The 26983-nt window shown below is 37.4% G+C and overlaps 1 protein-coding gene across 1 annotated transcript in view; it reads left to right on the top strand.

Moving 5' to 3' along the window:
* Positions 1–252: 252 nt before the first annotated feature.
* Positions 253–26983, top strand: part of IRAG2 (inositol 1,4,5-triphosphate receptor associated 2) — a 129340-nt gene continuing 102609 nt past the window's right edge. Inside the window, exons 1-2 of the mRNA XM_053895276.1 lie at positions 253–852; positions 6907–7017. Of these exons, the coding sequence (XP_053751251.1) occupies positions 282–852; positions 6907–7017 (682 nt within the window). The 5' untranslated portion in view covers positions 253–281. The remainder of the gene's footprint in view (positions 853–6906; positions 7018–26983) is intronic.

Raw genomic sequence — 26983 nt, 5'->3', positions numbered from 1 at the left:
ACATCGGGGTACATGTACCCCTTTGAATCTGTATTTTTGTATCCTTTGGTGAATACCCAGTACTGTAATTGATGGATTGCAGGGCAGTTCTATTTTTAACTTTTTGAGGAACCTTTGAACTGTTTTCCATAAAGACATCTTAATCCCTCCAAAGCTGATTTAGGAATAAATAGCACTGCTAAATTATTGTTAGGACAATGCTAACTTAAAACAAAACAAAACATGTCTACTTTTACCTGCACTTTAGTCACTTCATCTGCATAATTGGAGGAAGGTCAACAATGGCCTCTGCAAGAAAGGTAACCGACAAGCGACATAACCCAGTGGAAAGCATTTGCAGAAAAATCAGAGCCATCCAAAAGAGAGAAGAGATTTCAGATCCGATTCAACAGATTATCAAATACCAATCTAGCCGTTTTGACGGTCCACAGACTAACTTCAAGAAAGATTTTGAAGAGGTCCTGACGAAAATGGCTGCTGCTATTCCCTGGCCCAACAACCGTTTCTCACATTCTGAGAAAGACGATGCCTTCATTTCATATCCTCAAATAACGTCTCCAAGAACCCTAACCGTTTCTCCTCTCGGCTCTCCTGAGAATGCAACACACTCTGTTCCCTTCACAAGTTCAGAAAACCTCTCAAGGCCAAGATCACAGAGCTCTCAGCATTACACATCTTTGGTATCACAGACCAGGAAAGGGGAGCCCTTCTCTAACAAGGATTTGAATAACTATTCTAGTGAAAATAACTTAAGTGCCTTAATACTTGACTTTGATTCAACCTCTGAAAAGCGCTCTGAATGCTTTACTTCTCAGGATTCAGTGGGGAAAAACTTATCTCTAAACGAAGCTGGTAAATATTCATCTTTTAATGTTTGTTCTTCCAATAAAGGAATAAGCATATCACTTTCTGAACACCTGAGCTACCCAACCCACATGATTAAAACCTGGATGGAAGCATCCATCTTTCCGTTTTAAAGTATGCTTTTCTTTTTTTCTTTTTTTTTAAATTATTTTTTTTTAAAAAGTTTGTTTTAATTGATATATGGTTGACCTATTAATTTCAGATGTACAACATAGTGATTCAACAATTATATATTAAATGCTCCTCATAAGTGTAGTTAACATCTGTCACCATGAAAAGTTATTACAATATTATTGTCTATATTTCCTATGCTGTACTTTTCATCCCCATGATTTATTTTAGAACTAAAAGTTTGTACCTCTTAATCCACTTCACCTATCCTGTCATCTATCTCCCCTCTGGCAATCACTAATTTGTTTTCTGTATTTTTTTAAGTCTATTTCCTTTTTTTTTTTTTTTAACTTTTTCTAAAGCTTATTATCTTGAAAGAGGGAGGGCAGGAGGGGCAAAGAGAGGGAGAGAGAATCCCAAGCAGGCTCCACACTGCCAACACAGAGACCAATGAGAGGCTCTAACCCAGGCTCTAACTCAGGTCTGAGATTATGACCTGAGCCGAAATCAAGAGTCACTCAACCAGCTGAGTCACCCAGGTGCTCCCTATTTGGTTTTTTAGATTCCACACTTAAGTGAAAGTATATGGGTGTTGTCTTTGACTTAGTTCACCTAACATAATACCTTCTAGGTCCATCCGTGTTATCCTGAATGGCAATATTTTCTTTTTTATGGCTGAGTAATATTCTATTGGATATATATATGTATATATATATACACACACACACACATATACACACACGCACACACACATATACATATATATATATACATATATATATTATATCCACACACCACATCTCCTTTATCATTTATCAGAAGACACTTACATTGCTTTCATATCTTGGCCATTGTAAATAATGCTGCGATAAACATAGGCATGCATATATCTTTTCAACTTAATGTTTTGTTTTCTTTGCATAAATACCCAGAAGTGCAATTATTAGTTATTTCCATTTTTAATTTTTTGAGGAAACTCCATACTATTTTCCATAGTGGCTGTGTCAGTTTATAATCCTACCAACAGCTCATGAGAGCTCCCTTTTCTCCACATCCTCCCCAGCAATTGTTATTCTTGACTTTTTGATATCAGCCATTCTGACTGATGTGAGGTGACATCTCATTGTGGTTTCGATTTGTATATCGCTGATGATTAGTGATGTCAAGCATCTTTTCATGAGTCCATTGGCCATATTGATGGGAATCATCTTTGGGAACAGTTCCTCTCACCATTTTTTAATTGGATTATTTGGTTTTTTGGAGTTCAGTTATTTACATATTTTGGATATTAACTTCTTATTGGATATATCATTTGCAAATATCTTCTCCCATTCAATATGTTGCCTTTTCATTTGTTGATAGTTTTCTAAGCTGTGCAAAAGCTTTTTAGTTTGCCATGGTCCCAATACTTTACATCTGATTTTGTTTCCATATCCTGAGGAGAAAGATTCAGAAAAATATTGCTAAGGTCAGTGTCCAAGTGTTTACTGCCTGTGTTTTCTTTTAGGACTTTTATGGTTTCAGCATTTACATTTGATGCTTAATCCACTTTAAGTTTATTTTCGTGTCTGATGTAAGGAAGTGCTGTAGTTCTTTTTTTTTTTTTTTTTTTTGCATCTAGTTGTCCAGTTTTCCCAGTATCATTTCTTGAAGAGATTATCTTTTTCCTATTATGTATTATTATCTCTTTTTTATATATTAATTGACCATATAAGTCTGGGTTTATTTCTGGGCTTTCATTTCTGTCCTATTGATCTCTGTGTCTGTTTTTGTGCCAGTACCATACTGGTTTGATTATTGTAGCTTTTGTAGGATAGTTTGAAATCTAGAATTGGGGTATCTCCAGCTTTGTTCTTCTTTTTCAAGATTGCATGAACTATTTGGGGTCTCTTGTGGTTCCATACAAATTTTAGTATTTGTTGTTTTTGTTCTTTGAAAAATATTAGTAGTATTTTGAGAGATTGCACTAGATCTACAGAATTTCATTGGGTAGTATGCACATTTTAACAATATTAACTCTTATAATCCATGAGGATGGTGTATCTTTCCATTTATTGGTATTGCTTTTAATTTCTTTGATCAATGTCTTATAGTTTTCAGACTACAGGTATGTCCCCTCTGGTTAAATTTATTCCCAGGGATTTTTTTTTTTTTTTTTGATACAACTGTGAATTGGGTTGTTAATTTCTCTTTCTGTTATTTTGTTATTAGTATTAGTATATAGAAATGCAACAGATTTCTGTATGTTGATTTTGTATCCTGAGACTTTACTAAATTCATTTATACTTCTAAGAGTTTTTGCTGTAGTCTTTAGGGTTTTCTGTATATAGTATGATGTCATCTGGAAATAGTGACAGTTTTACTTTTTTCCTTACCGATCTGGATGCCTTTTATTTTTCTTATCTGATGACTGTGGCTAGAACTTCCAGTACTATATTGAATAAAAGTGGTGAGAATAGACATCCTTGTCTTGTTCCTGATCTTAGAGGAAAAGTTCTAAGACTCAATTTTTCACCACTGAGTCTAATGTTAGCTGTGGGTTTTTCATATAAGGCCTTAACTATGTTGAGATATGTTCCCTCTAAACCTACTAACCCTACTTTGTTGACGTTTTTATCATGAATGGATTTTGTACTTTGTCAAATGCTTTTCCTGCATCTATTGAAATAATCATACGGTTTTTATCCTTCATTTTGTTAATGTGGTGTATCACGTGGATTGATAGGTGCATATAGAATCATCCATGAAATAAATCCCACTTGATTGTGGTGAATGGTCCTTTTAACATACTATTGACTTCATTTTGCTAATATTTTGTTGAGGATTTTGCATCTATGTTCATCAAAAATATTAGTCTGTAGTTTCCTTTTTTGTAGTGTCTTTGATTTTGGTGTTAGGGTAATACTGGCCTCGTAGAATGAACTGGAAGCTTTATTTATTTTTTTTTTTTTTTGGAATATGAGAAGAATAGATATTAAATCTTTATGTTTGGTAGAATTCAACTGTGAAGCTACCTGCTCCTGGACTTTTGTTTGTTGGGAGCTTTTGACTACTGGCTCAATTTCATTAATAAGTGGTCTGTTCAGATTTTCTATTTCTTCCTGTCAGTTTTGGGAGATTGTAAGTTTCTAGAAATTTATCTATTTTTTCTAGGTTGTTCAATTTGCTGGTATAAAATATTTTGTAGTAGTCTCCTATAATTCTTTGTATTTCTGTGGTATCAGATGTAACTTCTATTTTGTTTCTGATTTTATCTGAGTCTTCTTTCTCTCTTTTTTTTTTTTTTTGGATAAGTCTGGCTAAAAGTTCATCAATTTTGTTAATGTTTTCAAAGATTTTAGCTCTTAGTTTCATCTTTTCTATTGTTTTTTTTTTTTTTTTTTTTTTTCCAGTCTCTATTTCATTTATTTTCCCTCTCCTCTTTATTATTTCCTTTCTTCTACCTTTGGGCTTTTTTTTTTTTTTTTCTAATTCCTTTAGGTGTAAAGTTAGATTGTTTGACATTTTTCTTTCTTGAAGTAGGCCTGTATTGCCATAAACTTCCTTCTTAGAACTGTTTTTGCTAAGTCCCAAAGATTTTGAACCAACAAAGATATTGTGTTTCCAATTTCATTTGTCTCCAGGTACTGTTCGATTTCTTCTTTGACTTCCTTATTGACCCATAGGATGTTAGTAGCATGTTGTTTAGTCTCCAAGTATTTGCGTTTTTTCCATTTTTTTCCCCTGGTAATTGATTTCTACACTTATAGCTCTGTGGTTGAAAAATATACTTGATATACAGTCTTCTTAAATTTACTGGGACTTCTTTCATGGCCTAATGAGATATAATTTGGAAAATATTCCATGTGCACTTGAATGTGTATTTTGTTGTTTTTGAATGGAATGTTCTGTATCTGTTAACTCCATCTGGTATAATGTGTCATTTAAAGCTGTTTCCTTATTACTTTTCTGTATGGATGACCTATCCATTGATAAGTGAGGTGCTAAAGTCCCATGCTATTACTGTGTTACCATCAATGTCTTCCTTTGTCTATTAATAGTTGTTTTATGTATTTAGGTGCCCTATATTGGGAGAATAGATATTTATAATTGTTATATTCTCTTGTTGGACTTATCCCTTTTTAATTAGTAATACCCTTCCTTGTTTCTTGTTACAGGCTTTGTTTTAAAGTGTATTTTGTCTAAGTATTGCTACTTAGTATTGTTTTCACTACACAGGTCCCTAGGACCCAGGGTGCCCGATTTGGGGCTTGATCCCCTAGCTTCTCAGGGAGGAACTCCACACCTGTCCTGTACCTCCTCATTATGGGTTGGTGCCACACCAGGGGTTTGATTCTTTACTGTGTCTCTCCCTCTCCTGCTCTTCTCAAGATGGCCTTCTTTTTATGCTTTTAGCTGTGGAAGATCTCTGCCAGTATCTCAGGTCATTACCAATAACATAAAAGGTTGATTAATGTATATTTTGTATGTTATATGTATCATATACTATATTCTTCTAATAAAATAAGCTAGAGAAAAATGTTACTAAAGATATCATAAGGAGAAGATACATTTACAGTATTGTACTATATTTTTTGGTGCTATATCTATTTTTAAAAATCCACATATAAGTGGACCCATGTTGTTCAAGGGTCAACTGTAATTGTCACCTTGCTGTGTCTGTGGGAGGAAGTGAGCTCAGGATCCTACTCTCCCACCTTCTAGCAAGACTTACCCTTTTTTTTCCCCCTCTCTTAAAAGAAAATCTTGCATGTGAAATGTAAGTATTTTCTATGCTTTTAATTAAAACCTGATAGAAATTTCAGATTGTATTTATAATCATAATCATTGGTATTTCTCTACTGACCTGAAAACAAACTTTCTCTGGAAAAATTAGAACGTTACAATGGAAATACATAGATATAGGGGAGTTAAAATTCATAAAGTTCCCAGATGCCTTGCTAAAAACTACCATTTTAAGTGTGTGTGTGTGTGTGTGTGTGTGTGTGTGTGTGTGTGTGTAGGACTAAAACATATAAGAGCATGTAGAACCAGTAAGGTGAGCCAAAAGAGAATGTAAATTTTGCAGGCCAATTTTAATGCAAATTTCAGGAACTCTACTTAGCAGTTGCTTGCAGAATCCCGTATATGTTAGGTGTGAGAAAGCAAAATAATATAAGATGACATGTTTTCTGTATAGCTAATTTTTGCTCTCCCTCTATCTGTCTTTAAAATATTTCTACTTAGGGGTGCCTGGCTGGCTCAGTTGGTTAAGCGACCAATTTTGGCTCAGGTCATGATCTTGGAGTCTGTCGGTTCGGGCCCCGCATCAGGCTCTGTGCTGGCAGCTCAGAGCCTGGAGCCTGCTTCATATTCTGTCTGTCTGTCTGTCTGTCTGTCTGTCTGTCTCTCTCTCTCTGCCCCTCCCCCCACTCATGCTCTCTCTCAAAAATAAATAAACATTAAAAAAAATATTAAATATTTCTACTTATGGGGCACCTGGGTGGTTTAGTCGGTTAAGCGCCCAACTCTTGGTTTCAGCTCCAGTTGTGATCTCATGTTTCATGAGTTCAAGCCCCACATCGGGCTCTGCACTATCAGAGCCTGGGATTCTTTCTCTCTTGCTCTTTCTCTCTGCCCTTTCCCTGCTTGCTCTTGCTCTCTCTCAAGATAAACATTAAGAATAAAATATTTCTATTTGTGTTACACTACTTTTTCACAGAATGCCTTTAATATTACAGGCAAAAACTCAAATCCTTCTTTCTCTTTTCTATTTGAACACAACTTACTCGTTTTTTCTTTTAATTGATAATGAAACGTTCAAGATCAATTTTTGCTTTGTCTATGCAAGTCAACCAGTATTGTAGACTGCTATTTAAATTTGTCTCTTCTGTTAAAATTAAAACAAAATAGCACAGAAAACACCTGGATTTGCAAACTTTCTCCTAATAGGATGGAAACTAGGAAACGATAATGTCAAGAAAGATGTAACCTACAGCACTAAGAGGACTTGTGAAGAGTTACTCACAAGTATTTTTCATGCATGTGACACAAAATGCAGAGGTAAGTTGAAAATTATCTGCTGAAATATTTGGTAGTGCTCCTTAAGTCATCTGTGCTTTTTATTGTGAGAGAAAGGGAAATGGTTTATGTGTGGTGCTTGTGTAGTTGTTTGTGTGATGGATGCAACCTAATTTGGGAATAAGGATGACTATTTAGGTGTTGGTTATTTCCTTGTAATTTCTTAATACCTATTTTGCATACTTTACCAGTGTCTTGAATGATTTTTTTTTTTTTGACACTAACTCCAACCATTGGAACTACTAAGTCATCAGTGATGCCTTACAGGAAATATATACCTCAAATTTATAAAACCACTGTACAAAGTTTAGCTCAAAATTGTTAATTTTAGATTTTCACTTCTGCTTTTTTAGACATATGTTCCTTTTAAAATGTCCACAAGTAATTTTTAGTACATAAATAACTTGTGCTCGTTGTAGTAATAATACACAGCTCAACAAAAGGAGAGGGAAATATATCAGTGATGTTACTTCTTTGAGTAACCATAATTAGTGGGTTCTGTTGTATAACTTTACAAAATTTCATTTATCACTGTTTTTTTTTAATTTGGATTAAAATTTCTTTTAACTGTGTTAACATTTCAAACATAGACAGAAATAGAATGTGATGAACCCTTATATGTCAGCGCAATTATGTTTTATTTTTTTTAAAACGTTTATTAGAAAGAATGCAAGCAGAGGAGGGACAGAAAGAGGGACAGAGGATCCGAAGTGGGCGCTGTGATGACAGCAGGGATCCATCCCACAAACTGTGAGGTCATGACCTGAGCTGAGGTCAGAAGCTTAACCTAGCCACCGAGGTGCCCCAATTAGGTTTCATTTTTTAACCCAACCCATTTTCCTTTCCTCAACTCAGCATTGTTTTATGATAAGTCTAAAACCTCACATTATTTCATCTGTAAATATTTCAATACATATTTTTAAAACATGAAGACTGATTTTAAATATGACTACAATGCTACTGTCGCGATTAAAAATGTAACATAACTTCTTAATATCAAATATCTTGTCGGTGTTCAAAAATCGGTATCTAAGAAAGCTTAATTGTAATTAGTTGCCTGCCTTATCTACCTGTACCTTTCCTATATCTCTTTTTGTATTTTGACTTGTTAACAAAATTGGTTCTACTTTCTCATAGTTTCCAAATTGTGGTCATTGTGTATCTGTGGGAACACTTAACCTGTTTCTCTGTCCCCTATCTTTAGAGGTTTGATCAGATAAAGGTTTGGTTTATTTATTTTTTGACAAGAATTCTACATAGATGATGCTATGTATTTTTATCAGAGGGCAAAACTATTGATGATTGAAGACTGTTAAAAATTTTTTTAAATGAGTAAATTGGAAGATCTTATGGACTTCATTAAATGATTCAGGCATCGGGCAACATCCCATCAGCAAGTAGAGGAGAGTTCAGAGGAGATGTACAAAATGGAAGTTTTTTATAGGAAGGAGAGTAGGTAAAGAAAGTTATTAGCCAAAAAAAAAAAAAAAAAAAAAAAAATTGTTCTGGGTAAGGTCACTTTCCCTTAGGGGAAGAGCAGGAGGTCTTATCAGGCAAGTTATCTCATCTTCCTTTGGGGGAGGAGAGAGCCCCTATGGCAGACTCCTTGGTTCCCATCAGAAAATTTCTGACTGACTGGGTAAGACTGTATCTGGGGGAGGTTGAAACTGCAATTAGATTATGTATTGAACCCTAGTTTGGGAACTTGGCCTAAGAAATGCCATTTTGGAATTTTTAAACAATTCTCCCACTTTGGATCAGACTCTCCACTGAACTGAGAGGTGTGATAAAAATTTAAGGCACTAGCTCTACTCTCAGCTGCTGCTCTGTAGTTGACCTTCTGTGTGGTATTCACGGGTCATGACATTGTTTTCTCGATTCTTTGTGATATTCACAGGTTATAACTTTAGGTTTGCAGTTTTTAAGTCCGTCATCCTCTTTGTTCTTTTTCTGGTCTTCCAGTCTTAGGGAGATCATTTGCTTGTTGGTAAGCAGCTACAAACATGGATCAAATGTTTTCCAGAGAATATAATGTACCAGGGAGGTTAGAAAAGACATCTAATCTACAGTGGCTGGTCGTACTAGCATGAGGAAACAAGGGACCAACAGAAGGTTGTATACTGATAGACTTCTAAGAGGTTTATAAGGTTTTTGTTAAGGTTCATAGGATTTGCCCAGTGAAGTGGGTACCTTGGTCAATGGAGATTATAGGAGGAATGTCCCATATTTTCTAACAGTATCTTTTCTACCATGTGGGCATTAGCTTTACTTGAGACAAAGGCTTCAACCCATACAGAAGACATACATCCAATAGCAAGAACATGTTGATAATCCACGCTAAGCGGTGGTTAAATGAAGTCTAGCTGCAGGTGTTCAAGGTGTACAGAGGGAGGAAGTCTGAGGCCTCTGGGAACAAAAACGGTTTTCTAGGATTATGGACCTGATAAGTCAGACATGTTTGGGTAGACTGTTTTAACAATATTATTGAAGTCCCCCTATAATGTCTATTCATAATTTGAATGATCTTAAATGCCCTGTGGTGGGTGAAGGAGTACCAAAACCAAAAAATGGGGTTTGTCAAAAACACAAAAACACACAAAAAAACAAGCAGCTGTCTTGGGTTTCCCATAGCCCCACTGATCTTTGCTTTTAGGCCATTTTTTTGCCCACCTTAATTTCTGAGCAGGAGCAGACTGATGCCATGTTACAAGGACATCAGGATGGCAAAAGGCTAACAATGAGGAGCCTTTTTTTTTTCCTTTGGCAAAAGCAGAATGGATTCCATCCACATGTGCCACAGTCTTTCAGCTACAATAAAGGCTTAGTGTGACTTATTTGGCAATGTTTCCCTTGTCAGTTCCATACCCAATAAGCCTGATTAGTTTAACAAATCCTTGGGACTATTGCAGGTCAAAAAGACTTCAGATAGTACTTGATTTGGGGAAAATTTACCAAAAATATTTATTTTTAAAGGGTTTGAAAGCACTTCCCTAAAAAGGATCACATTTTATGAAAATACTTGGAAAGTAAAAAACTTTTTATAATTTGTTATCAAAAGCAGACCAAAAGTCCAAGAACACTTTGTCCTGTTAAAAGAGAGAAACCAAATTTTAATTTTGTACCAGCTTTAGATACTAAAATTCGTTTTTAAATAAGTTAATTATATTCTTAGTTTGACCACACATTAAAATTTTCTTTCCAAATATTCTTTTTCCATAGACCTTTTATAGCTTTATTCTTTTTTTTTTTATGTTTGTTTGTTTTTGAGAGAGAAAGAGACAGAACATGAATGGGGAAGGAGCAGAGAGAGAGAGAGGAAGACCCTGAATCTGAAGCAGACTCCTGTCTCTGAGCTGTCAGCACAGAGCCCAAAGCCGGGTTCAAACCCACGTACCATGAGATCATGACCTGAGCTGAAGTCGGACACTTAACCGACAGAGCCATCCATGTGCCCCTCTATAACTTTCTTTTTTACATTCCAATTTTGTCCTTTTTTTTTTTTTTTTTTTTTTTTTTTTTTCCTTTTCAGGCAACCAGATTCCCTTTGGAACAAAATTACTTTCTCCTCCCTCAATAAAAAATGCATATCCATTTTTTTCATACCTTCTCGTACTAAAAATGCATCCTACTTTCCTGGCATAGAGATGTTTTCCTTATTATTTCTAGGAGCTTTAATTACATATATTAGTTAAAATTCTTAACCCTTAGAAGCCTTAATTTCTAATGAAAGCTTAAGAATTAAGCAATTGTGAACTGTTATATCAGCATTCTTTAAATTTGAAACTTTATGAATACACTTCATAATTTCTAAAAGCATTTGCGCTTTTCAGTTTTTCAATATAGCACTAACACATCTAAGTGTCATTTAGATTATGTAATGAGAAGCTAAAAGTGGATAAATCTAGATTTAGTATTTGTCTGATTTGGAAATTATCTAGATATTTAATGAACTTAATTCCTCATTTAACCCAACTAAGCAAAACTTTAAGCTTTTCAGTTATCAAAAAGAAATTGGGAAAACTAGAAGTAGACATAAATATTGCTTAAAAGTTCATTTATAAACTTCTATCTTACCTCTATTTAATTTACTTGTCTTTAAAAATTATGTTTAGATTACCCACAGAAACTTCAATAAACAGTAGAAAAATTCAGCCATTATCCTAAGCTATTATTTTTTTTCTTGAAGATCTTGTAAGAGTTAATACAAACTTCTTTGGCTAGTAAACTTCAATTGCTTTATGTTTAATGTTGATAATTCTAAATACATGTCTTTTAATTAAACCATCAACCTTAAGCTAGCTTTTATATCAAATATCTTTCCAAATCATGTGAACTTGAGAAGCATTTGGGTTAGTTTCTATCTTTGAGAGTTTTAGAATGCACAATTCTTACAAGCACTTGGCACTTGCCTTTAAATCAACTAAATAGAGCTCTTTTACAAAGCAGTATCATCCAGAGGTAGAAAACCCCACTTACCTGCAATAAACACATGGAGACACATGTGAACAGATAGAACTTATAGCTTCAATTTTAAAATAACTGCCATGAAATAGTTACAAAATTCACCAGTTATAAAAGTTGGGTTTGAGTTTTTCTAATACATGAAGTAAGTTAAGGGTATCTCTCTGGATGGCTAAAGCTTATTAAAAATATTTGTGGAGTGGGGCACCTGGGTGGCTCAGTTGGTTAAGTGTCCAACTTCGGCTCAGGTCATGATCTCACGGTTTGTGGGCTCAAGCCTGGTGTTGGGCTCTGTGCTGACAGCTTGCTCAACCTGGAGTCTGCTTCGGATTCTGTGTTTCCTTCTCTCTCTGCCCCTCCCCCACTTACTCTGTCTCTCTTTGTCTCTCAAAAATAAATGTTTAAAAAGTTAAAAAAAAATATTTGTGGAGAAGATATTTAAGTTTTATATTTCTCTTTGGCAAGTCAAGTCCCAAATGGCCTTTCCCCCTTTTGTTTTTTCTTGATAAGAATTACCTCCCTGAAATTCACATTTTAAAGAGGTGGACTAGATAAGAGTTCCTAGACAAGACCAGGTAGAACACTGAAAACTTACATTCCAAAGGCACATGGAAAAAAAAAAAAATCAAGCTCCTTCTAGAAGGAGGAGTGCAGATTTTTTACACAAACTATTTGAAAGAAATATGGGAGGTTTGGGTTCCAGTAAAAGGATTGATAGTCCTTGAGTTGTTACTGGAACCACATCCTTGGTCCTGTAAAGGCTAGATTTGTAAAATGAGGAGTTATTTTTAATTCCTGAAAGAATTTGATTGCTGCCTAGATGATATCAAAGGGCTGACACACCCATCTACCTATGAGAATGTCTTTTTTTTCCTCTGTGTACACTTAGCTCAGGGGCAAAGACCTAAACATTTTATCAGGCTCTGAATATCAGCTTTGAACTTAGTCAAATTTCTGAGTATAGAATTATTAAATCCTTTCAAATGTCTTTTCAGTTTTCAGCAGGGACACACAATAAATATTTTTAGCAGTATTAAACAACCTCATGGACCCAAGAGGCTTTCTCTAAGAGTGTGTAAAAGTTATATCCTTACAAGATTTAGAGTTACTCTAGCTAGTGAAAGCTGGCGAAAGAACTGACAATCTCCCTGTCCCAGGCAGGCAGAAAGCCAAACAACATTCTTAACGATGCAGGCCGACTGAGTCTGAGTGTAAGGGTTAAATTGTAGTGTAGGGCTAACCTGTAGCCTTGAGAAATAACAGCTTTGTTTTGACACTATAGGTTAAGAGATAACAGCCTTGTCCTATCAATCAAGGGAAAGAAAGTTCAAGGAAAATCAACTGGATTAGTGTTTGATTGGATTGGGGCAAGGGCATGTTGAGAACTTTGAAAAAATGGAGCCGGAGGCAGGGTCAAGGAGGTCAACTGGTTGTGGCTTAATGGCAGAAGGTCTGAACTATTTCCACCCCCATCTGGGAACTATTTCTTTGTTCTGTTCCCAGGTGATGATAAGACGATGTGGTCGGCTATAAAAACTGTACCCCGGCTGTTCGAGGCCGCACTCTGATCAAGAATGTCGGTACCGATTGGTCGGCCTTGCCTCTCATTGCAATAAACTTTGTTGTGACTGTCACTGGTGCCCGTAGCATTCTGTTTCAGGAGCCATGTGGATGCCACACGAGGACCTAGGGGAGGGTCCCACACGACCAGCCAAGAGGGTCCTTGGCTTTATGCAGGATAGAAATCAAATGTGAGCTGGAGAAAGTGAAAACAGAATTTATTGGATAGTGTGAGTGACAGATAACAGCAGACTGGGAGACTTGGAAAGGAGAGAAGAATGAGTCTTACCATTGCTAAGGGTTTATATTAGAAGAGAATCTAGGGGGGTGCCTGGGTGGTTCAGTTGGTTAAGCGTCCGACTTCAGCTCAGGTCATGATCTCGAGGTCCGTGAGTTCCAGCTCCACGTCGGGCTCTGGGCTGATGGCTCAGAGTCTGGAGCCTGCTTCGGATTCTGTGTGTCTCTCTCTCTCTGCCCCTCCCCCATTCATGTTCTGTCTCTCTCTGTCTCATAAATAAAAACGGTAAAAAAAAAAAATTGAAAAACAAAAAAAAAGAATCTAGGGTGCATGTTCCCCCAGAAATCCAGGGTAGGGTCCAGCCAAAGGCAATTGTCAGGTGAACAATAAGTGCTATTCCATAAATTACCAAAGATAAGGGTACTGATGCCAGCATTTGTTTGAAGCTAATGTCCTTGAACATGTTTGGGATCTGGCTCTTCTTAACTGTTATCAGGTGTTTGGGGCCTAGGACAAAACTCAGTGATTAACTTTCTTGCCTCTCCTGTTTCTGGAGTACTAAGTGCAATAGTCAAGAAAGAATTCTTCAGTCATTTTACCATGCAACTTAGTAAGTTTATTCAATTTTTTTAAATTTAAATTTTATTTAATTAACATACAGTGCAATATTGGTTTCAGGAGTAGAATTCAGTGATTCGTCACTAACATATAACACCCAGTGCTCATCACAAGTGCCCTCTGCAATACCCATCAGCCATCTAGCCAGTCTCCTAGCACCTTCCTCCATCAACCCTCAGTTTGTTCTTCATCATTAGGAGTCTCTTGTAGTATGTTTCTCTCTCCTCTTCCCAACCCCCTGCCCCACTTTCCATATTTCATCTGTGTTGTTTCTTAAATTCCACATATTAGTGAAATCACATGGTATTTGTCTTTCTGTAAATGACTTATTTTGCTTACCATAATACAACCTAGCTCTATCCACATCATTCCAAATGACAAGACTTCATTCTTTTTGATAGCTGAATATTTCATTATATATATGAATGAATATATATACATTCATATACATGTACAACATATATGAATGAATGTATACACCACATCTTCTTTATCCAATCATCAGTTGATGGACTTTTGGGCTCTCTCCATAGGTTGGCTATTGTTGATAATGCCGCTGTAAACAGTGGGGTGCATGTACCCTTTTGAATCTGTATTTTTATATCCTTTGGGTAAATACCTAATAGTGCCATTGCTGGATCTTAGGGTAGTCATACTTTCAGTTTTTTGAGAAATGTCCATAATGTTCTCCAGAGTTTACATTCCCACCATCAGTGCAAGAAGGTTCCCCTTTCTCTGCATCCTCACCAACACTTGTTTGTTAATTTTAGCCATTCTGACAGGTATGAAGTGGTATCTCATTGTGGTTTTGATTTGTATTTCGCTGACGAATGATGTTGAGCATCTTTTCATGTATCTGTTAGTCCTCTGGATGTCTTCTTTGGAAAAGGGCCTATTCATGTTCTTTGCCCATTTCTTCACTGGATTATTTGTTTTTTGGGGTGCTGAATTTGATAAATTCTTTATAGATTTTAGATCCTAACCCTTTATCTGATATGTCCTTTGCAAATATCTTCTTCCATTCTGTAGGCTGCCTTTTAGTTTTGTTGATTGTGTCCTTTGCTATGCAAAAGCTTTTAATCTTGATGAAGTCCTAATAGTTCATGTTTTTTGTTTCCCCTGCCTTTGGTAATGTGCCTAGTAAGAAGTTGCTTTGGCTGTGGCCAAAGAGGTTGCTGCCTGTGTTTTCCTCTAGGATTTTGATGGCTTTCTGTCTCACATTTAGGTCTTTCATTTATCTTATTTTTCAGTATTGTGTAAGAAAGTGGTCCAGTTTCATTCTTCTGCATGTTGTTATCCAGTTTTCCCAACACCATTTGTTAAGGAGACTTGTTTACATTGGATATTCTTTTCCACTTTGTCAAAGATTAGTTGACCATATAGCTGTGGGTCCATTTCTTGGTTTTCTGTTCTGTCCCTTTGATCTATATGTCTGCTTTTGTGCCAGTACCATACTGTCTTGATGACTATAGCTTTGTAATATAGCTTGAAATCTGGAATCATGCCTCCAAATTTGTTTTTCTTTTTCAGTATTGCTTTGGCTATTTGGGGTCTTTTGTGGTTCCATATAAAATTTAGGATTGTTTTTTCTAGCTCTGTGAAAAATGCTGGTGGTATTTTAATAGAGATTGCATTAAAAGTGTATATTTCTTTGGGTAGTATAGTTATTTTAGCAATGTTCTTCCAATCCATGAACATGGAATACTTTTCCATTTCTTTGTGTCCTCTTCAATTTCTTTCATAAGTGTTCTGTTCTATAGTTTTCAGGGTATAGCTCTTTTACTTCTTTAGTTACGTTTATTCCTAGGTATCTTCTTGTTTTGGGTGCAATTGCAAATGGGATCGATTTCTTGATTTCTTTTTCTGCTGCTTTGCTATTGATGTATAGAAATGCAACAGATTTCTGTGTGTCGATTTTATATCCTGTGATGTAGCTGAATTCATGCAGTAGTCCTAAGAATTTTTTGGTGGAATCTTTTGGGGTTTCTACATAAAGTATCATGTCATCTGCAAAGAGTGAAAGTTTGACTTCTTCCTTGCCAATGTGAATGCCTTTTGTTTCTTTTTGTTGTCTAACTGCTGAGGCTAAGACTTCCAGTACTATGTTAAATAGTAATGGTGAGAATGGACATCCTTGTCTTGTTCCTGATTGTAGGGGAGAGGTTCTGTTTTTCCCCATTGAGGATGATATTAGTGTGGGTCTTTTGTATCTGGCCTTTATGATATTGAGGCATATTCCATCTATCCCTACTTTGTTGAGGGTTTTTATCAAGAATGGATGCTGTGTTTTGTCAAGTGCTTTTTTGGATCTATTAACAGGATCATATGGTTCTTTTACTGTTGTATCATGTTGACTGATTTGTGAATATTGAACCACCCTACAGCCCAGGAATACATCCTACATGATCATGGAGAATGATTTGTTTATTGGTACTGTTGAATTCAATTTTCCAGTATTTTATTGAGAATTTTTGCATCCATGTTCCTCAGGGATATTGGCATGTAATTCTCCTTTTTAGTGGGGTCTTTGGTTTTGCAATCGAGGTAATGCTGGCTTTGTAAAATGAGTTTAGAAGTTTTCCTTCCATTTTTATTTTTTTGGAAAAGTTTCTCTCTCCTTTAAATGTCTGGTAGAAATCCCTTGGGAAGCCACTGGGCCCGAGACTTGTTTGTTGGGAGATTTTTTATTCAATTTCTTTTCTGGTTATGGTTCTGTTCAAATTTTCTATTTCTTCCTGTTTCAGTTTCGGTAGTTTGTGAGTTTCTAGTAATTTGTCCATTTCCTCCAGATTGCCCAGTTTGTTGGCATATAGTTTTTCACAGTATTCTTGTACAATTGTTTGTATTTCTGTGGTGTTGGTTGTAAACTCTCCTCTTTCCTTCATGATTTTATCCATTTGGGTCCTTTCTCTTTTTGATAAGTTGGCCTGGGGGTTTATCAATTTTCAAAGAAACTACTCTTAGTTTCATTGATCTGTTCTACTGTTTTGTTTTGTTTTGCTATATCATTTTATTTCTGCTATAATATTTATTTCCCTTCTTCTGGCTTTAGGTTTTATTTCCTGTTCCTTTTCTAGTTCCTTTAGGTGCAAAGTTAGGTTGTATATTTGGACCTTTCTTGCTTCTTGAGATAAGACTGGATTGCAATAAACTTCCTCTTAGGACTGCTTTTGCTGCATCCCAAAGATTTTGGACTGTTGTGTTGCCATTTCATCTGCTTCCATATATTTTTAATTTCTTCTTTAATTTCTTGGTTAACCCATTCATTTTTTTAAGTTTGTCTATTTTCAGAGAGAGAGAGAGCAATCAGGAGAGGGGCAGAGAGAGAGGGAATCTCAAGAAGGCTCTATACTGTCAGTGCAGACCCTGACATAGGACTCAATCCCCAAAACCCACAAACCGTGAGAACACAACCTGAACGAAACCAAGAGCCAGACACTTAACTGACTTGTTTTTGTTGATTTTTGAGGAGGGTTCTCTGTGCCTCTTGGGCTTGAATGCTTGTTTCCTTCCCCAGATTAGGGAAGTTCTTAGCTATAATTTATTCAGATAAACCTTCTGCCCCCTTTTCCCACTCTTCTTCTGGGACTCCTATGGTATGGATGTTATTTTGCTTTATGGAATTGCTGAATTCCCTAAGTCTACCTTTGTGATCTAATAGTTTTCTTTCCTTCTTCTTTTCAGCTTTGTATTTTCCATAATTTTATCTTCTAGATCACCTATTCTCTCCTCTTGCTTCTTCAATGCTCGTCGTAACTATATCCAGTCAGTTTTGCACCTGAGTGATAGCATTTTTTATTTCAGCCTGACTAGTTTTTAGGTCTTTCATCTTTGCACAAGGGTTTCTCTGGGGTCTTCTTTGCTTTTTCTCAAGCCCAGCTAGTAGCTTTAGGACGGTTGTTCTAAATTCTCGTTCAGATATGCTTATATCTGTTTTGAGCAAGTCCCTGGTTATGATTTTTTTCTTGACCTTTCTTTTGGGGATAACTCCTCCATGTTGCCATTTTGGCTAAGTTTTGTCTTTTGTGTGTTTTGAAAGCTTGCTATCTTTCCTGCACCTGAGAGTAATGCTCTATTAGAAAAGGGTCATGGGACACCTGGGTGGCTCCGTCGGTTAAGTGTCCAACTTCGGCTCAGGTCATGATCTCGTGGTCCGTGAGTTCGAGCCCCGCGTTGGGCTCTGTGCTGACGGCTTGGGGCCTGGAGCCTGTTTCAGATTCTGTGTCTCCTTCTCTTTCTCTCTGACCCTCCCCTGTTCATGCTCTGTCTCTATCTCAAAAATAAATAAACGTTAAAAAAAAAATTAAAAAAAAAAAGAAAAGGGTCATACACTGTCCAGGGCTGGGACTTCAGTAAGTGTTTCTGGTGTATGCTGTGTGCACTCTGCTGTTGCATATTGGCTACTCTTTCCCACTGGTCAGTCCTCTGCGGAGCTCCTCTTTGCTTGCAATGCAGAGTGTTTGGACCTTTAACTAGGTGTGCTTTGACTTGTTTGTTAAAATAAACCTCACACCTGTAATGCTGTCTCCCTCGAACCGTGGACATCCTTCTGCCTGTTCTTAGATTGATTTCCTGGGTGTTCCAAGTGATCTGACCTCAATACAGTTGTGTTTGAGGTATAATGAAAGTCCAGGTTCTTCCTACCTCTTTGCCATCTTAACTCCTCCCCAGTAAGTTTATTTAGGTAGCACAGGAACAGGACCCAACGGGCAGAAAGAGCTACACTTTTGCTGTATGAAGCTGGTTGGTTATATGCTTAGTGCTCAGAGAGGGGAGATGCAGGGAGTATTAGATCATAAATATTTTCTTCAAATTTCTATTCATAAAGCTACTTTTGTAAGAGCTCTCTGGTGCTTTATGAGTCAGCTCAATTTTAACTATTGGTGAGAAGTACAGGCAGTCATGAGACCCTTTAAGAACATAGCAACCAGCATGTATTATCAAAACTATACAGGCTGTAGGTAAGCCTTCTGGGCTAAAGGCAAGCATTTTTCTGCTTCTATCATCACCCCTTGAAGTGGGGAACATAGTTCCTTTGGCTTATTCAGAGGCAAAATATGCAAAATACATAAGTGAATGGGGCCTACCAGAAAAACAGCAGAGATGGAGTGTTGATAAAATGTAATCCCTTTAGCTTTCTTCATTAGAACATAAAATGAGACAAGAAAGAAAGAAAGTTATTTCTAGGAGACAAAGAATCAGTAACCAATGGGTCTGGATTTGGGAAAGAAGGAAAACATGAATTTTTACTTCTGTCTTTTGAATGGACTCAGGAGGTAATCTATTTAGAAAAACCCTTGAGGATCCTTCCTGAGTTTAGGAAATTCTTTCTTTTAATCTTTTTGTTTAAAAACATTTTTAATGCTTATTTTTGAGAGAGAAACAGCATGTGAGCAGGGGAAAGACAGAGAGAGGGGGAGACACAGAATCCGAAGCAGGCTCCAGTCTCTGAGCTGTCAGCACAGAGTCCAGTGCAAGGCTTGAACCCACTAACCATGAAGTCAAGACCTGAGCTGAAGTCAGACACTTAGCTACGACCCCTAGTTCAGCCTTTGGCCAATGCCTGATGAGGATCTGTGATAGCGCTGAATGGTCTTATTTTATTTATTTTTATTGAAAAAATGTTTACTTTTAGAGAGAACATGAGCAGGGGAGGGGCAGGGAGAGAGGGAGAGAGAGAATCCTGTGCTGACAGTGCAGAGGATGACGCAGGGCTCAAACCCGCGAACATGAGATCATGACCTGAGCCAAAATTGAGTCAGATGCTTAAGAGCCTGAGCCACACAGGCACCCATGAATGGTCTTATTTTAAAATGTAACTGGTTAATAGGCTCTTTAGAGTGGAAAGGCAATTCAGATATAGGATTGCTAGGATGATTTCTCAAAGGATAGAGGGGAACAGTAGGGGTTGCATCAGTCTTACAGTCTTATTTTAGGTATATTGTCTCTTCTTCATTAGCCTTTTCTAATGAATCTTTCAGTGGAACTACTCTGGAAGTTTGAAACCTTTTGGAGGCATCTGCATGCCAATTAAAACAGGTTTCCCATTTAATTTGGGAACTCTTGCTTTCAAGTGCACTTCTTAAATAATCTTATCTAATGTTCCTCATAATGGCCATTGTATTTCTAGGCCAAAATATCCTTGAGGGCTGGGAGAAGTTTGGTAGGACCCCAGCTGCAAATGGAGTTAACCTATTTCTGTTCAGCCATAGCTACCTGGAAATGAAGTGCAACTCACATATCTGTCTGGCCTTATTTTGAGGCCTCCAACCTGACAGTTACCAAGCCAAGTTCCACAGGATGTGAAACAAACTCAGTACAGTTTTGTCATTTTTGCTAGATAGCTGAGATTTCTGGGACTATAGTTCTTAGGCACAAAGTAAGCAGGTATGCAGGAAGGTGGCATGCATGACTCTTCAGAATTTAAAAATCCCATTAGCTAAGACTGTGGCTTTCTCAGGGCCAAACTAATACCTAAAAAGGATGTGCCACAGGGTTGGGGTTTATGTGTGTTTTATAGTATACCTTGTTGTACAGAAGTTTCCTTGCATTTTGGCAAGTGACCTAGTGTCTATCTAACTCATTCTGTGACCAATGTATTCTGTCATGGGAATCTTCTTGAGGTGGCTACTGCTCTAACAGCCTTTGAATGCTCAACCTATGCCTACCAAGTTTTGCATCTTTTTGGCTTCTGAGATTCCTGCTCCTTTATCTACACAAAACAAAGCAAATAAACATTGTGTACCTTAACGTATCAGTAGTAACCAAGAAATGATACTGGGTCCTGGCCACAAGAAGACACATGTGCACCAGCAATAATTCCTGTGGAACTCGGTCAAGTTTTCCACCATGGGAATTGTGGTCTGAAAGGCTAGAGTTTAGCTCCAGGCAGACCGTTCTGCCAGATCACTTGGGCTCTGGGCAGAACCACCAGCTCCACTGGGCTCTGGGCAAATATGCTAGGTCAACTGGGCTTCAGACAAATATGCCAGCTCAATTGGACTTGGGGCATAACTCTCTGCCAGCACAAGCTGACCTGCCCTGTGAAGGAAAGCCAATTAGATTGGGAGCTTAAACACAACATAGAGCAGAACTCAGAACTAAGGAAGTTACCCACAACCCCTGGAAATGACAAGAAAGACAGTGGACTCAGATGGTTTGTGCGTACTATGTCTGTGTTTCTCACTGTCCCCAAATGCTACTGGAAGTTTGCTTTGGATCTCATTGCTGCCACAAAATCTGTTAAAAAACAAAATCAACTGAGTAAATTTGAAGATCTAATTGACATTATTAAATGATTTATGAATCAGGCAGCATTCCATCCACCAAGTAGCAAGGGATTCACAGATGTACAATATAGAAGGTTTTTATAAGGAGAGTGGGGCAAGAATATTAGCAGAAGAAAAGAATTATTCCAAGCAAGGTGACTTTCCCTTAGGGGGAAGAGTGCATGAACTGGGAGGGATTGAAGGGGATGTTGCAGATTATACCTCTCCTTCCTTCAGGGGATGGAGAGGGCCTATGTGGTGGACTCGTTGGTACCCATCAGAAAATTCCTCCTTGACCAGTTAAGAAGACTACATTTCTGGGGAGATTGAAACTGCAATTAGATTAGGTATTGAGCTCTGGTCTGGGGACTTGGCCTAGGTGAGATCATTTGGGGTCTGTGGTTTTCTTTTTAATAAAGCCTACATCTATTCTCTCGTTAGGTGTTGCAAATGGTGATATTCTATCATTCCTTCCTAATTTATCAGCTGGAATAATTGATAAAAAAAAAAAAAAAAAACAACTCCCTGCTTCATCAACTATTTGGCTGTCTTAGGTCTTCCTTCCAAAGGAGAAGCGAGATAAAAGCTTGATTGTGTTTCTGATCACTTAAGGGTAGATTGCAGTTACTGTGCCTTCTTACCCCTAAGAACATCAGAATGTATTTCCGATAAATAAAGACATTTGCTTGCATGACTACAGAATAATGATCAAAATCAGGATGTTTAACATTATTACAATACTATGATTTAATTCAAAGTTCTATGTTCAAATATTCTCAGTTGTCCCAAACATATACTTTATAGCTTTTTGGTTTCCTGGTCCAGGATCCAGTTCAGTTCACATATTTAGTTGTCAAAGCTCATTAGTTTCCTTACATCTGGAGAATTTCTCAATTCCTTGTCTTTTATGACCTTGAATTTTTTGAGGCGTATAGGCCAGTTACTTCGTAGAATGATATTTTCTCTTGATTATTCAAGTTCTATATTTTCACAGACATACAACAGCAGTGATGTTGTGTTCTTAATACTACATATCAGGATTTAAAATCTTGATCACTTGATTGGTGTAGTGTCTGCCAAATTTCCCCATTGCAAAGTTACTATTTTTCCTTTGTAATTAATAAATAATTTATGCGAAGATATTTTGAATCTATGTACATCTCCTATTCCTCATCAGACTTTCATTCACTAGTTTTAGTACCTATGATATTGTGCTTTATAATAAAAAATGTCCCATTTCTGGCACTGAGCTCCTAAAACCGTAGGAATTTCCTAAATGATGAGAGCAATAAAGGTGTCTTTGGTTATGTTAACGAGGTGACTTTTGGGCCCCACATAAGGATGGGGACTGGTTGCTAGAGGAGACAACCACATGATGAGAATGTCAGAAATTTAAGCCACTCCTTCCTGACCTCCAGATGGGAGAGGGGCTGGATATTGAGTTCAATGATCAATGGCCAATGATTTAATCAATCCTGCCTGTATTATAAAGCCTAAAAGGAGACCTAAAAGCAGGTTTGGAGAGCATCCAGGTTGGTGAACATGTGGACATTTGGAGAGAGCGATGTGTCAGGGTGAGGCTGGAAGCTCGGTGACCTTTCCCCATACCTTGTCTTATGCATCTCTTCCATCTGGCTGTTCCTGAGTTATACACTATTGTAATTGACTGGGGATCTAGTAAGTGCAATGTTTCTCTGAATTTTGTGAGCCACTCTAGCAATGATCAAACCCAAGGAGGTGGTCATGGTAACATTCAGTCCATAGCAGGTCAGTGAGAAGTACAGGTGACATCCTGACTTGAGATTGGCATCTGAAGGTTGTAGAGATGGGTTTTATGGGATCTGACACCATCACCAGATAAAAAGTGTCAGAATTAAATTGAATTATAGGGTACCCAGCTAGTACCCAAGAATTGCTTGGATGTATATGGGGAAAAAACCTACATGTTGGAATTTGTGATTAGAAACATAGCATCCATTGATATTTCTTGCCTAATTCAATTACTACTATAAATGTGGCCAAATAGAAATTTTTTTAATCTCCATTTTTTCTATATTTATTACTTGTCAATCTACCATAAGGATTTTACCTTCTTCCTAATTTTTTTTTTTTTTTTATGTTTTATTTTCGAAAGAGCAAGCATGAGCACACGAGCAGGGGAAAGGCCCAGAGAAAGGGAGACAGAGAATCCACAGCTGCCTCCACCCTGTCAGGACAAAGCCCGATATGGGGCTCAAACCCACGAACCATGAGATCATGACCTGAGCTGAAGTTGGACATTTAACTGACTGAGCCATCCAGGTGCCCTTACCTTCTTACCAATTCATAAGTTAATATCATTATGAATTTGCAGATTCTTATATTCAGTGGTTTATGATCTGTTGCTATCATTTATTTTGAAGCTCAAATTGTCCCAGAGTTGGCCATCAGGATATTCTTTAAGCTGGCTCCTATGCCTGTTTGGTACGTATTTCTTTGAGTGTTTCATTACTTCCTGGTATAGCCAGATGTCCCAGGTACTAATACTTTTTATATGTCCTCACTGTTTTTAATAGCTTCCTTATTTTTCTTGTTATTATAAAAGTCTCCAGGATGGGGCGCCTGGATGGCTCAGTCGGTTAAGCGTTCGACTTCCGCTCAGGTCATGATCTCGCGGTCTGTAGGTTCGAGCCCCGCGTTGGGCTCTGTGCTGACAGCTCAGAGCCTGGAGCCTGTTTCAGATTCTATGTCTCCCTCTTCCTCTGACCCTCCCCTGTTCATGCTGTCTCTCTCTCTGTCTCAAAAATAAATAAATGTTAAAAAAAAAAAAACAAAAAAAACAAAAAGTCTCCAGGCTTGTCTTGTACACTTCCTACCCCACTTTCGAATCATTTATTTCTTCAAGTTATCCATGGCTCTTTTTCATGGAAATAATAGAGACCATAATCCGGAGGCAAAGGATTGTTGTTATTTATGGGCCTTTTCAGTAGTCAGATCTAGGAAGTACTTAAATATTTGGAAGATAAAATACATTTTGAGTTCATCAACCTCCTTCCAATGCAAATTTAGCAGTATAGGGGTTTTACTTATCTCTTCCATACCTGTATTTCCTTTGTCACCCATAGAAAATCCTAGTCTTCAACGAAACCAATATAAATGCTCATTTGCTTTATTCTACAATACACACACTACAATTTTAGAATAATAATACCCAAACTACTTGTATTTTTCCTGTTGCTGAATTACCACAAATTTGGTGGCTTGCAACAAGCCACACCTTCTGTGGAGCAGAATTCCATGTGCAGCTTAGCTGGGTCTTCTGCTAAGGAACTCACAGGCTGCAATGAAAGTGTTGTCTGGGGCAGCTGTCTTATCTGTGGTTCAACAGGGGAATGGCCTGCTTTTGGTGGCAGAATTTAGTTCTTTGTGGTTATAGGATTGAGGGCCTCAGATTCTTGCTGCTGTCAGCTAGAGGTGTCCCTGTTTCCTGCCAGCTGGGCCTCTCAGCACAGAAAGGCCATAACACAGCTCCTTCAAATAATTTTGCTCCTTCAAAGCCAGCAGGGGGGTGACTCTAGCAGGTCAAGAGCTGTAATCTTATGTACCTTAATTATATAACTACATACACGTATGCCCCATCACCTTTGCAATGTTCTACTGGTGAGAAGCATGCCCACACTCAAGGGGAGGGAACTGCACAAGGGTGTAAACATCAGGGGGCAGGGATCATAAGGGACGCCCTAGATTCTGTGTGCCTCACTACTGCAATATGACTGCTAAAAATGGTTTAAGATTTTTGGGTCATTCTTTTTTTCTTAAGCTACATACCAGTATATTCCCTAAGTATGTATGGGAATGTTTCCAGACTTTTTTTTAGAATCAGCTTTTTCTCATATAATTTTGAGTGCTCATCTGTGTCCACAAATTTTCTTCATATACTATACTTTTTGGGGGGAAATATCATATTTTACTTAACCAGTTTATCTCAATTGGATGTTATTTTTTTCTGTTATAAACAGCATCATAATGAATATTCTTGTGGGAAAACATTTTCATGCACCCTTTAATTATATTGTTAAGATGAATGATGCCTATTTATTCCCAGAAAGCTTCTCTGCTTGGGCAGGATTTAAGGAACTATTTCTGTGAAGAAAATAAGGAAACTCCACTGAAGAGAGATATTAATCAGAGTTCTTCAGAGAAATGAAAGCAATAGAGAGAGAGAGAGAGAAAGTGTGTGTGTGCGTGTGTGTGTGTGTGCATGTGTATTACAGAGATTTATTATAAGGGATTGGCTGACATGATTATGGAGGCAAGTAAATACCAAGATCCACCTGGTATGTCAGCCAGCTAGAGACCTAAGGAGCTGATGGTTAAGTTCCAGTATGAGCCCAGTGAGTCCAAAACCTCCCCAAAGAGAACTGGGAGAGCTGATGGTTTAGTTCCTATCCAAAGGCAGTCTCAAGACCAAAGAGCTGATGGTTGGACTTGAGTCTGAAGGTAAGAAGAAAACAGATGTCCCAGTTCAAACAAAGGCAGTCAGTCAGGAAGAATTGTTGCTTGCTCAGAGGAGAGCCCATCTTTTTGTTCTATTCAGGCTCACCCTCATTAGGAAGGACAATCTGCATTAGTTAGTCTAATTTAAATGTTCATCTCACCAAAAAATACCCTCATAGAACATCCAGAATAACACTTGACCAAATACTTGGACATCCCATGGCCCAGTCAAGTTGACACATAAAAAACAAAAAACAAAAAACCAAGACAGGAGGCCTTTTAAATTTAAGGTATGTGATGAAGGGCTTAGAGTTTTAGTGGAGAAAATAAGATAAAGATATTGTTAGCTTTACAGCTCTTTTCAATTCTGCAAAAAAAAAGGAGTACAAATCATCTCTCTAAATGTATTCATGTTTTCCCTTCTCAAAACTTCCTAACACTACCAAATGACATTTGCTGTTAATACAGATCCTCCTCAACTTATGATGGGGTTACACCCTGATAAACCCATTGTAAATTGAAAATACCCTAAACTGAAAATGCACTTAACACTTAACCTACAAAATGTCAGAACTTAGTCTAGCCTAATTTACGTGCTCAGAAGACTTACATTAGTCTACAGTTGGACAAAGTCATCCAGTACAAAGACAATTTTATAATAAAGTATTCAATGTATCATGTAATGTATATGAACACTTAAAGTGAAAAAGAAAATGGTTGTAAGTGTACTCGTTGTTTACCTCTGTGATCGCATGGCTGACTGGCAGTGGTGGCTCACTGTCCCTGTCGAGCATCAAGAAAGAGCATCGTGTTGCATATCACTAACCAGGGAAAAGGTCAAAATTTGAAGTACAGTTTCTACTGAATGTGTGTTGCTTTGCAACCATTGTAAAGTAAGAAATCAAACCATCTTAATTTGGGGACGAGCTGTACTCTCTTTAAAGTTATTCATTCTCCTTTACAACTACCCATTCTCCTAATCACTAGATGTCTTTTTTTCTTACAGCCTATACTTAACCTCCTTGAAGGAAGAATCCTCACTCTTGCATCCAGCCTGTCCCCAGAGCACATAGCTCTAGGCAGGCTTCAGTTATAAGCTGAAAGAGATGTCTTATGCTTAAATATGATTGGTGTGTCAATTACTAACTTAATTTCTAAATGTTCTAGTAGGATTGACTGTATCTAAGAATGACTTTGCCATACTAATTCATCCAAAAAAGATTCAAACTACTTACTTGAGACTGAAATTTCATCTAGGGTAGAGAGGAAACTCCCTTCACTGAATGCCTTTGTTTTCTTCCTTATTTTCATATATAACTAATGAACA

This window comes from Panthera pardus, unplaced genomic scaffold, assembly GCF_024362965.1.
Source record: "Panthera pardus isolate Hobbes unplaced genomic scaffold, ASM2436296v1 HiC_scaffold_6, whole genome shotgun sequence".
NCBI lineage: Eukaryota > Metazoa > Chordata > Mammalia > Carnivora > Felidae > Panthera > Panthera pardus.
This window is presented reverse-complemented; position numbering and strand designations above follow the sequence as displayed.